The 12,981-nt window shown below is 36.8% G+C and overlaps 1 protein-coding gene across 1 annotated transcript in view; it reads right to left on the reverse strand.

Annotated features, from left to right (window-relative positions):
• Positions 1–12,981, reverse strand: part of ADAMTS6 (ADAM metallopeptidase with thrombospondin type 1 motif 6) — a 304,548-nt gene that overhangs the window by 98,170 nt on the left and 193,397 nt on the right. Inside the window, exons 13-14 of the mRNA XM_055421989.2 lie at positions 10,216–10,361; positions 8,054–8,117 (exon numbers count right to left, since the gene is read on the reverse strand). Coding sequence (XP_055277964.2) covers positions 8,054–8,117; positions 10,216–10,361 — 210 coding nt within the window. The remainder of the gene's footprint in view (positions 1–8,053; positions 8,118–10,215; positions 10,362–12,981) is intronic.

Here is a 12,981-nt window from a genome sequence, read left to right on the forward strand (position 1 = left end):
ATTTCATATTCAGTACTCTCGTTTCATTTAGTTTATGTTTTCCAATTTTTGTGTCTCTTTTTGTTGTTCTTTCTCAAGCCTTCATCAAGAGTAGTAGAAAAGCTTTTGTACACACACACATATATATAAATAGTATGTATAATTTGATATATATGTGTGTGTGTACAAAAGCTTTTCTTATATTAGAAAACCTATGAATTTTTGCCTAGCTAAAAAATTTATGACATTTTGGTTCCACTTGTTTGACTTAGTATGAAAAGAATGCTTAATTTCTCATTTATAGTCACTCAAAAGTTTGATATAGTTTCATGTATTCTGGCATCTAATATTACTGTTAAAAGACTAGAAAGTTTACTTTCTTAGTGATCATTAAAAGAATATTTGAATGAGGCTGGAAACTTCTAATCCAGTTCTAAGAATATAAAGAAATACTGTTGTAAAAAAAAAAAACCAACCAGGAAATTAACGTCATACAGTATTATTAACTAACGTGCAAATTTTGTTCCAATTTCACAAAATGTTATGGGAGTGGCCATTATTTGTTTTCATAACTTATTCAAGATTCCACATTGTATTTAGTTGCATTAAGCAGCTTCAGCTACATGCAAAAAATTCTGGTAAATTCTCTTCTCATTTTTATTCCATTACAAATATTTTCTAATATTCCTTGCTATGTTAATAGCTTCTTAGACATACCCATCATTTAAAAGTGAACATTTAATTTTTTTCTAAATACATGGGGCTTTTAAGGTATCTTTTATATTAATTTCTCATTTTGATATTAATTTCTAATTTAAATGTTTTCTTCTCTGCAACCACCATCTGTGTTTTTTCAGTCTTCTAACTTTATTTCAATGGCTAAGTAAAAATCTCTCTTGCTAAATGTCATATTACACTTGAAAATATGCGGGTTATTTTCAAATATCTTTTGATATTGACTTCTAACATAATTCTACAGTGATAAGAGAACAGACTCTGTATGATTTCAATACCTTTAGACAATGAAATTTTTGCACCTTGTTTTATGTCCCTGGATATGTTCCAGGGTCTCCTAGTTTAGAGCCTATGGGAACCTGAATATAATTTGTATCCTACTATTGTAAGAAAATTGTATAAATCTTAATTATGTTGAATTGGTTCATGATGTTTTTCAGGTCTACTATGCCCTCCCACTTTTCTGTATATTCATCTTATTAATTTTTGAGAGTTTGATATTGAAACTCCAACTAAAAAAATCTTAATTTATCTACTTAAAAAATAAGTTTGATATATAGTAGAAATATATATAACCTTGTTCTAAATTTTCCAAGTCTCTTATAAATGTGTTATCATACTTTCATAATTTCATCTGCTTTTAGCTATATAAAGTCAAAACGTATTTTGACTTCAGTGAGTTGGTGATGGACAGGGAGGCCTGGAGTGCCGTGATTCATGGGGCTGCAAAGAGTCGGACATGACTGAGCAACTGAACTGAATGTATTTTGCTGTATTTCTTAGAGGCACAAAATAAATCACTTATGAATTAATTTGTGTTGTAGAAACAAGGCTGTAATAAAACAGACTATAAGACAAGTTTATAACATAGTTTTTCTAGATTTCTATTGAACAAATGGAAATTAAGATTATCCTACAAGTCAACTCACCACTAAGGAGTGGTGAATACAGAAAATATGGTTAAAATAATAGGTCTAGTATGTAGAAAGTACACTACTGCTGCTGCTGCTGGTACTACTGGTACTGCTATTAATACTAGTCCTGTTACTGCTGCTACTACTTTTGTTGCTGAAAGACAGAAACTAAATGAGCTATGATGCAGACATCTGAGGTATACTCAACATCTATCACTCCCTACTTTCTTGCTTGTTGTTGTTGTTCAGTCACCAAGTTGTGTCCTGCTCCTTGAGACCCCATGGAATGCAGCATGCCAAGCTTCCCTGTCCTTCACCATCTCCCAGAGTTTGCCCAGGTTCATGTTCATTGAATTGGTGATGCCATCCAACCATCTCATCCTCTGTTGTCCTCTTCTCTTTCTGTCTTCAGTCTTTTGCAGCATCAGGGTCTTTTCTGATGAGTCAGCTCTTTGCATCAGATGGCCAAAGTATTGGAGCTTCAGCTTCACATCAATCCTTCCAATGAGTGTTCAGGGTTGATTTCCTTTAAGCTTGACTGGTTTGACCTCTTGCTGTTCAGTGGATTCTCAAGACTCTTCCCCAGCACCAGTTTGAAAGCATCAATTCTCTGGTATTCAACCTTCTTTATGGTCCAACTCTCACATCCGTACATGACTACTGGAAAGACTATTATTGTTTAGTTGCGAAGTCGTGTCTAACTCTTTCGTGATTCCAGGAACTGTACCCCTCCAGGCTCCTCTGCTCATGGGATTTCCCAGGCAAGTACAGTGCCATTTCCTTCTCCAGGAGATCTTCCCGAATCAGGGATCGAACCTTAGTTTCCTGCTTGGCAGACAGATTCTTTACCACTAAGCCACCAGGGAAAGACCATAGCCTTGACTATCTGGACTTCTGTTGGCAAAGTGATGTCTTTGCTTTTTAATACACTGTCTAGGTTTGTCAGAGTTTTCCTTCCAAGAAGCAAGATCTTCTAAGTTCATGGCTGCAGTCACCATCCACAGTGATTTTAGAGCCCAAGAAGAGGAAATCTGTCACTGCTTCCACCTTTTTCCCTTCTATTTGCCATGAAGTGATGGGACTGGATGCCATGATCTTAGTTTTCTGAATGTTGAGCTTTAAGCCAGCTTTTTCACCCTCCTCTTTCACCCTCATCAAGAGGCTCTTCAGTTCCTCTTCACTTTCTGCCATTAGAGTGGTTATCATCTGCATATCTGAGGTTGTTGATATTTTTCCTGGCAATTTGGATTCCAGTTTGTAACTCATCCAGCCTGGCATTTTGCATAATGTGCTCTGCATATAAGTTAAATAGACAGGGTAACAATATGCATCTTTGTTGTACTCCTTTCTCAGTTTTGAACCAGTCAGTTGTTCCATGTTGGGTTCTAACTGTTGTTCTTGACCCACATACAGGTTTCTCAGGAGACAGGTAAGATGGTCTCATATTCAGTTCAGTCACTCAGTCGTGTCCGACTCTTTGTGACCCCAAGAATCACAGCACGCCAGGCCTCCCTGTCCATCACCAACTCCCGGAGTTCACTCAAACTCATGTCCATCGAGTTGGTGATGCCATCCAGCCATCTCATTCTCTGTCGTTCCCTTCTCCTCCCACCCCCCAATCCCTCCCAGCATCAGAATCTTTTCCAGTGAGTCAACTCATCGCAACCATCTCTTAAAGAGTTTTCACAGTTTGTTATGGTCCACATAGTCAAAGGCTTTAGCGTAGTCAATGAAGAAGTCCCTTCCTTTCTCTATGATCCTGCAAATGTTCTCAATTTGATCTCTGGTTCCTCTGCCTTTTCTAAACAGAATTCTAATTTTTTCTCAGGAATCTACTTCTCAGAGAAGATGACTCTAATCCCATTTTAAGGACTTATCTGGATTAGCTGAAACTAGTTATAGTAATATCCTTCCTTTTGCTTGTGACTGGGTTAAGGGTAGGCATGTGGCATCTTGACCAACAAAACATGAAGGAAGTCTGCTGAGGGAACAGGGAAGAAGCTTTGGTAAAAACTTGTCATATACTTAAGAAAGACACACGGGAGTACTTTATCTCTTCTCTTCCTCTGAATATTGTCAGGGAAAAGTACCTTAGTTGTTCCGTTGCTCCCCTTTTGCTGCTTTTCAGTTTCTTTTAAAAAAATATGACCTTAGGATATTTTCCTTACTATCTGGTCAGCTCTTTGCTGATTTTAAAATGTTAAAAAAAAATCTTATTCAGCAATCTAAAAAAATTTTTCTGTCACAGTAATGTCATTACAAAAAACAGAAGTTTCACAATTGTTTCTAAAATGAACTAAGATTGATTTGATTAAAGAATTTTATACATACTATTTATAATCTTTTTTATGTTTTTCTTAATTTTACATTTACAATGCTTCAGGTGTACAACAAAGTGATTCAGTTCTATCTATCTATATATATTCTTCTTCAGATTATTTTTCATTATAGCTTATTACAAGATATTGACTACAGTCTTCTATGCTAAACAGTAGGTCCTTCAAAACAAAAATAGACTCACCAGACACAGAAAAAAAAGACTTAAGGTTAGCAAAAGAAGAAGGGAGAAGGATAAATTAGAAATTTGGGAATAACAAATACAATCTTCTTCATAATCATTAGTTTTCTACTTCAAAGCTAGATTAGCTTTGTGCTGTCCAATACAGCTGTCACTAGCCACATGTGGCTATTTAAATTAAATTAATTAAACTTAAAGATTCTGTTCTTCTGTTGCACTAGAGTGAAAGTGTTTCAAGTGTTCAACAGCTAATTTGACTGTGCATTGGACAGTGCATATATAGAATATTTCCATCATTGGGGAACATTCTCTTGGACAGTGCTGGGCTAGATTACGTGTCTAGAAAGTTTAAATTTTCATGTATTAGATTAAATTTTAAAAGGCTCCAACTTTTTATGCTCAGATAGCTTTATTAACTTGGATAGCATGAAAATAAATTTTGGTGTGGTAATTTAATTGTCTCAAATTCTGAACTAGTAGAGACAAGATTAATGAAAAAAACATTATTTGCATATCCATGATATATATATATATATGTTAAATATATCTCCTTAACATTTGCTGAAAGCTGAAACATAAGACAAAGATACTAATAGAAATGTCAAGTCACCAAAAGCAAGCTTTATAAAAAATCTGAGCATATAAAATATGGGTAAAATGAAACAAGCTTGGCATGTGTGTCTGGCATGTCTTTATCTGTTTTTTTATTACCTACCATGCATTATTCATATTATATAGCACTTGTGTTATTAGGCCCAAAATGTGGGCCTACCTCTACAACTATATAACAGAAATAGATAGGGATTGAGAGGTGGGTTTGGCTTTCACACTCCTACCTAACACAGTCTAATATATAGTAGGACTCCCTTCTTCTTATGCATAAAACCTCTATTTTCCGAGATTTATGTTATTCATCCAAATCACTATTTGGTTTCATCGTTGCTTTTTACTAACCTCATGATGACCATTTCCCATCAGTGGATAAAGAGCTTCATGCCTATTTCACATTTTCACTATATGCTCCAAGTCCTAATGTCATCCACATAGAAGACTCCCCAAACTCCCTACCCTTAAACAGTCCCTGAACTCCTTGCGTGCACTCCCATGACCACACTCTAGATCTGACCTCAATGAGAACAATCTCACTTCTCACATCTTAAATTCAAATAATAATACATTCCATTCTTGGATCCCCTGACTTGCTATCTCTTTCACCCTGTTTATCCTGCAACCTTGGTTCTTTAATTTTTACATATTTTTCAAAGTTAGACATTTAATTTTCTCCCTGCTAGCCCTCTTTATAGACTCCATTGTCATTCCCTAGTGTACAGTGCATGACTCACCAGCATCCTTATTTCTTCTTGATTTGTTTGCTGTTCTGTTGTAGTCTCACCTTTCTCTAACCCATTTTCGTCTAAAGCATAAATCTGAGACTAAATTTTAACCTACACACTTTGCACTTAATTTTATTTGTGCCTAGAAAGCTCTCAATGTCTCTTCCTTCTTTTCTTTTCCAATTTGCCCTTCAGGTCTTTTGCTTCCTATGGGAAGAAATCCTTAACTCCCTAATTAGGCTATGGGCAATTCCACATGTTTTTACAGCATTCCATACTTATTCTATCGTATCACTTGTCACCCTTCCTTGTGGTTTTCTGTGACTTCCTAAGAAATTATAAAATCCTTGAAGGCATAGACTCTCTCACTCTAGCATAGGCTGATAAAAGTAGGCACTCAATTACTTGTTAATTAATGCTGGAAATTTAACATAATCATTGTAATTGAAGCTACATATAATTATTAAAATGAAGCTACATGTGTTATTAAAATTAAATTTAATAGAACTAAATATCATAAGCTATAAATAAGAGTGTGTTAGCAATAATATGAGGAGAAATAGAGTAGGGTAAGGAAGATTAGGAATCCCAGGGTTGTAGGGAGAAGGGAGGGTTACAATTTTAAATTCAGTATTCAGATTAGGCCTCACTGAGAAGATGATCAGTTGAGTAAAGGTGAGGTAAGGGAGTTAGTGATGTAGATATCTGGGTTGGAAGAGTATCCAGGGTAAAGAGAATAGCCAGTGCAAAAGCCCTAAGGTGGGAGCGTGCATGGCATATAAAGGAGGGAGACTGTGCCTGCAGCATGGTGAATAAAGAGGAAAACAGTAAAAGATGAGTTCAGAGAAGTAACAGAAGGCCAGATTGTGCAGGCCTTGCAGACCTCTGTATGAGTTTGGATTTAAGTAAAACAGAGAGCCATTGAAAGGTGTTGGGTAAAATGCACTGAAACTCTGCCTCTTATATTGAGCACCGTAGGAAGCAATAGTAGTATCGGGAAATTCACTGAAAAAGCTATTTAGAATAATCCAGGGAAAGAAAGGGGACAACTTCCCTGATGGTTCAGTGGTAAAGAATCTACCTGCAATGCAGAAGACACAAGAAACACAGAAGAGCATATGAATGAGGAATAGTGTGGGAGTGTGGGTAATAGTCTCATGATATGACATCAAATTAAAAGCTGTGGTTTTTAGATAGGAGAAAGGAAAAACTATTTGGAAGGAGTAATAAGATGTAATGACTGGGTATGGGCTTCCCTGGTGGCACAGTGGGAAAGAATCCGCCTGCAATGCAGGAGATGCAACAGATGCAAGTTCAATCCCTGGGTGGAAGATCCCCTGGAGCAGGAAATGGAAACCCACTCCAGTATTCTTGCTGGGAGAATCCCATGGACAGAGGAGCCTGGTGGGCTACAGTCCATGGGGTCGCAGAGAGTTGGACACGACTGAACAATTAACACACACTACTGTCTAATCAAGGCTATGGTTTTTCCAGTGGTCATGTATGGATGTGAGAGTTGGACTGTGAAGAATTGATGCTTTTGAACTGTGGTGCTGGAGAAGACTCTTGAGAGTCCCTTGGACTGCAAAGAGAGCCAACCAGTCCATTCTAAAGGAGATCAATCCTGGGTGTTCATTGGAAGGACTGATGCTAAAGCTGAAACTCCAATACTTTGGCCACCTCATGCGACGAGTTGACTCACTGGAAAAGAGTCTGAAGCTGGGAGGGATTGGGGGCGGGAGGAGACGGGGACGACAGAGAATGAGATGGCTGGATGGCATCACCAACTTGATGGACATGAGTTTGAGTGAATAGGGAGGCCTGGCATGCTGTGATTCATGGGGTCGCAAAGAGTCAGACACGACTGGGCGACTGAACTGAACTGAACTGAATAAGATATAAAGAAGATAGTCAATTCACTTCCAGGCCCAGTCATTCATGGGCTAGGGGAGAAAATACAAGTCCTTAAATTTAGAGGCCTGCAAAGGAAGCAGCATCTTCAGAGGAAAGCCAGTTTCCATTAGAACAAGAAGGTAAAAGGAAAGAAAATTCAAAGACTTCAAGATATAAGGGATTTTGCTGATGATGAATCACAAGTTTCTGGGGCACAGAAGAGTTTCAGTGGTTGGGAAGGGATAGGAAACAGCAGGGATATGCAAAGATTTATGGAATTGAATAGAAAGAGATGAGGAATGACGTGTAAGTCTGGGACTTCTTGAAGTGGCAAACGTAAAATGAAATAAAGGCCTTAATAAGATTAATCCTTATTTCTCGAACTCAAGAAAGATAATGGTGGCAAGGTTGTGAGTAATGAGGGGCTAGGAAGTTCAGGGTGTGTGTGTCTCTCTCTTGATTCCTTTTCAGGAGAGCATATTTGCTCCTAGTGCTGGAGCTTCCTCTTGACTCTTGTCGATGGAATTGATGGACCTGAAAGGCTGGTTCCATCCAATTTCAAAAATTCATGTGACCCTCACACACCTGGATTTCTGATCAAACTAGCTCACAGTTTAAAAAATTTCCCTGCTCCAGGGAAAATGTAAGCTAACTTCATAGCAGAATTTGGTTTTACTTACATCTGTGTTGCAGGAACGATACCGTTTCCTTTCCCCAAGGCAGTATTTTCCACCTCCTGAAGGTCTGAAAACACATTTTGTTTAACATGTGAATATAATATATCTAACAACATAAAGAATACATAAATTGCTTGATGAAAACATATTGACATTTAAGAAAATAAAAAATTTGACATTTTATCAGTTATTAAAATGATAATCATGGTGATAGCAACAATGATTATGGTTGTTAAACAAAAATTAAGACAGTTTAGTATAAGTAATTTTATAAGGCTCTTAATTGTAATCACATTCTTAAGAAAATGTGATTAAATCAATGTACTTTCTAATTAACATAGTAAACAGGTACTCAGTTCAACATAATGAGTTTAAAAATCATTTATAATGAAAAGCCATTTGAATCATATTCAACAAAACACATAATCTGATACTATATGTTTATCAAGTAGGAAGTGGAAAGTTTATTTTTACACACTAGAAATAAGGAGAAGACACTAAATAACTTTCTGGAAATAGCTTCAGTTCAGAGTATATAATGCAGAAATAAAATTTCTATCTAATTTCAAATATTACATAAAGTTTAAAAGAATTAAATCTAAATATAAGATAGGCTTGTATATCAGATAGATACTTTATAGTACATTCAATTAGGGTGTTAAATACTTGTTTTACATAAATCAATTTCTGGAGTATTTAACATTAGAGAAAGTCATATGCTATTATTTTGGCATGTAATATTTGAATGGAAAAAACTAACTTGTTGTTTCAAAAGTGGTCCAAATCATTCTCTTAAGTATTTCGGTATATTATTTATTACCATAGTGTTTTATACTTTTGGTTATTAAATTACAGTAGCTTGGAGCTGAACTTCATTATTCTGTACTTGTTTTAAAAAAATCAAGTCTCAATTATAATTTTGGTTCACTGATAACTATTATCAATTTATTACATTATCAATTATCTCATTGATATTAATTACAAATGAGATAATTAAAGTTACACTTTGAATATATTTTGAATGCTGACTTTAAACAAGGGGAAAAAGTGGCCCAGCTTGAGCCAGGGTGGGAGAAATGGGTTGGTCAGACAAAAACAAGGTAGTAGGAATAGTGGTGGCACTGCTGTTTTATGAGTGGGTGACGGTGAGCTCTGTTTAACAGAATGAAAAAACGGAAGTAATACAAAGGGAAACAATTTCAAACTAAAAAAGAAGAAAAGAGAAGACACATTTAGAAGGAGGAACCAAAGACAGGGATACCAAGTTAAAATGGGAAAAAATAAAAATAGACCATGTTTTACCCCAGCAGGGGGAAAAGCAGAGGTGGTATCATAACATCATTCTGCGCCAAGTAATTGTTAGCAAAGAAGGTCCTTAACCTGAGTTCTAGACAAAAATGGGAGCACTTGACATGAAGCAGCTAAGGAGCAGTTCAGTCTCTGGTAGGACACAAAAGACCAACTAAAGAAATCATCCACCTATAATGGGCACTGGTGGGAGGGAGAAGCAATACAGCTTAGCAAGGAATACGGACGGGCTGGCTTTATGCCAGGGGGACTCTGGCTAGAGAAAGAGTGGTGGGAGAGGAGCAGTCTGACCTGCATAAAACAGTCATGAGGAGAAAAGTGGTGGCAGTTCCGGAAGATGATTAATGGGGGCATGTGAATGGAAACTATTTTAACACATGGGCAGTATTCTTTTCATTGTGATTTGTGATGCGAATCAAGGCATTTCAACCCTTGAAGTGCGCTCATTGGTCTTTTTAATACTAACGTAGCAGTAATAATTTTATGTGACATGTGAAAAGACCTTAGGTTTCCTGGGAATAATGGTAATGTGGCTAAGACCAAACCTGGTTTCATCCATAATTCAGTAGTTTTGGGAGAAGGAAATCTAGCTGATTATTACTAGATGAGAAGTCTGGCTGTACCTGGGATAGATACACAATGCTTTTCTTTTCTTTTTAGTTACACAGTAAGGTGAAAAGAAGAAAAAGAAAGTCTGTCTAACAAGGCTCCTCCACTTTCCTGTGCCTATTGCTTGTTCTGAAGACAAGCACTTGGCTCACTGGCGAAACGTTTTTACAGATAACATGTGAAACCACAGCTTTGAATCATTTCCAACTGTGTCTTTTTGTTGGCTCCGGCTTACTTTAGCTACTTACGCTGGACTGTCACAGTGTCTTAGGGATGAGGAGACGCCTCCCCCGCAGGTCCTGCTGCACTCTCCCCATAGTGACCAGGGACCCCAGCCCCCATCTATGCTCTGGGGCCAAGTGCCAAAAGGAACACAATCTCCCTGATAACACCACTGCAAGATTTCACAGAAAACACAGAATTAGCTTTTAGGCAGACAGGGCTACCAGGATAGAAATAAATACATAAGGGTCAGGCAATGACCAATTATAGGCATTAGCATTCTCCCAATAGATAACAGACTGAGAGTTCTTTAACTGTGTTTAGACATTGGTAAAGGTGCATGTGATTTGCAAATTATCTTTAGCTAAGCAATGATTTATAAATCTCTAACAAATACCAGGCGTCTAAAAAACTTGACTTTACTTCTTTTTTTCCTTCTTTCTCCTCCTCCAGACTTTTGGTGTTTTCTCATTATAGAGACCTCAAAAGCTTTTTTAGATATTTTAGTATTATAAAATTTTTTTCTTTATATTCCACTATTATTAGACTCATGGAATGATAACGCAATATGGAAAGTTCCCCAGTAAGGAATTTTTATGATGGTAATTGCTTTCTCTTAAAAAAAAAAAAAAAAAAAAAGGCCGATTGAGGCTACAATAGTAAAAGAATGTGTTGTGGCATTTCATCTACATGAGTACTGCAGACATAATAAAAGTAATGCCAAGACACTAGGGACAAGGTACAAAAAAACCCTTATATACACTGACTAGCCATGTGTTTAGCCCCTACATGAACATGTGTGTTGGAATTCTTCTCAGCTTTACTCTCTGCAATAAACCACACATACTGCACATAAGTAGAAAGCCAGGAATAATTTATCAAGACGCAGACATCACATAATCAGCTCATAACTCTAACATGATAAATCTTATTTGCAGAATATGGTAAAAATGAAAGCCATTTTTAAAAAAACCAAGCACTACGCAAGGCTTTTATTAGCACATTTTTCTGAGTTATCAAAACTTGATGAACCATGCTGATGCTTGGAGAAGAAAATGGCAACCCACTCCAGTATTCTTGCCTGGAGAATCCCATGGACAGAGGAGCCTGGTGAGCTACTGTTCATGGGGTCACAAAGAGTCAGACACGACTGAGTGACTAAGCAGCATGCTGATGTTATGAAAGTTCTTTGTTTATATGATGAATAACAATAGTGAACATTATCAGAGTTGAGTAACTGTCAGTAATGTTAGATTGTTAAACAAAAATTCAACTTTATATTAAAATGTAAAGGGTTTATGACACGTGATATTTTTAAAGTAATCAATTTATATTCTATATATCCGGAATTCTCTCACTTTCACCATTTGTACTGCTATCACTCTAGACCAAACTGGCAAAGGGAATAGCTTGTTACCTGGTCCCCCTGCCTCACTTTCTTCTATCTATGATTGACCTATTCTCCAGGGAGACATCAGAGAGCTCTTTTAAAACACACTATAGTATCATGTTACTCTTTTCCTCAAAAGACTGTAATGGTTTCCTCGTCCCCTATGGTCAACAGTGACCTTTGTAACCTAGCCCCTGCTTCCCTCTCCAGCTTCATTCTCTTTCTGGTACAGAGTGCTCCAGACATACTGGCTTTCTTTCTGTTCCTCAACATACTAAACTTGTTCTCTGATCAGGGTACTTGGATTTGCTGGTTCTCCTAGAAATACTCTTCTAATTCCTTCCATTGTAGTCTTCTCATCATTTGGTCTCAGGTCAAGTGTCTTTCAAAGAGGGGGCCATCTTCCCTTGACCACTCTTATTATGAAGTGGCTGTACCGCACTACCCCTGCCGCCCTCCCCTCCTCCTACTCTAGCATGTACAGAGATTACATCTTCCTGTTTTAGTCCATTTTACCACTCATTTAAATTACCCATGGCAGAAGATTAGATGGGTTAGATAGCATCACTGATTCAATGGACATGAACTTGAGCAAAATCCAGGAGATAGTGAAGGACAGGGAAGCGTGGCATGCTACAGTCCACGGAGTTGCAAAGAGTCAGACAGGACTTAGCCACTGAACAGCAATAACTTATTTTTCAAATTATTTTTTATTATTTTTATTGTCTCCTCTCTTTGGTATACAAAAGCCTTAAGAGCCACATGTGGCTATTCAAATTTAAATTAATTAAAATTGAAAATTCAGTTCCTGAGATCCCTTCTAGGACTCCATAGCCACATGTGTCTAGTGGCTATGATACTTGACAGAGTAGATATAGAACATTTCTATCATCACAGAATGTTCTAATTGAAAATGCTGAATGTCTAGAATAGTGCCCAGAATGTAGTGGATATTTAACAAAACTTTATCGAATGAATGAATACATTAGCTAAATTATTGAATTCTGTGTCCCATTTTGGTTACTATATGTCAAGAAGGAACTGGAGATACTGGAGTAAAGAAAGTCAAATTCATCTTTGCGTCCTTGGTAGATGGCATTCAGAGAATGTTTCAGTAGTTGTAACAACATAAGGACTTTTCAAGAAAAGTGCAAGGGAATTATTATTTGTTCATAAAAAATTAGGCAAAAGGAAGTTATAATTTGGTTGACTATGTAAGGCCAAACATTTTGATCCTAAATCGAATAAATGTTAAAGTAGTACATTAAAAAAGATAATAAGTTTTGGGCAATTAAAAGTATTATGAAGAGAAAAAAAAATCTGTCTAAAATGATGAAGCAGAGGTAGTTGGCTGAACCAATAATACAGTACCAACTCTGGAAGCCGGGTAGATAATTATGTA

This window comes from Moschus berezovskii, chromosome 18, assembly GCF_049115385.1.
Source record: "Moschus berezovskii isolate FMDL1 chromosome 18, NW_MosBer_1.0, whole genome shotgun sequence".
In the NCBI taxonomy this organism is placed as follows: domain Eukaryota; kingdom Metazoa; phylum Chordata; class Mammalia; order Artiodactyla; family Moschidae; genus Moschus; species Moschus berezovskii.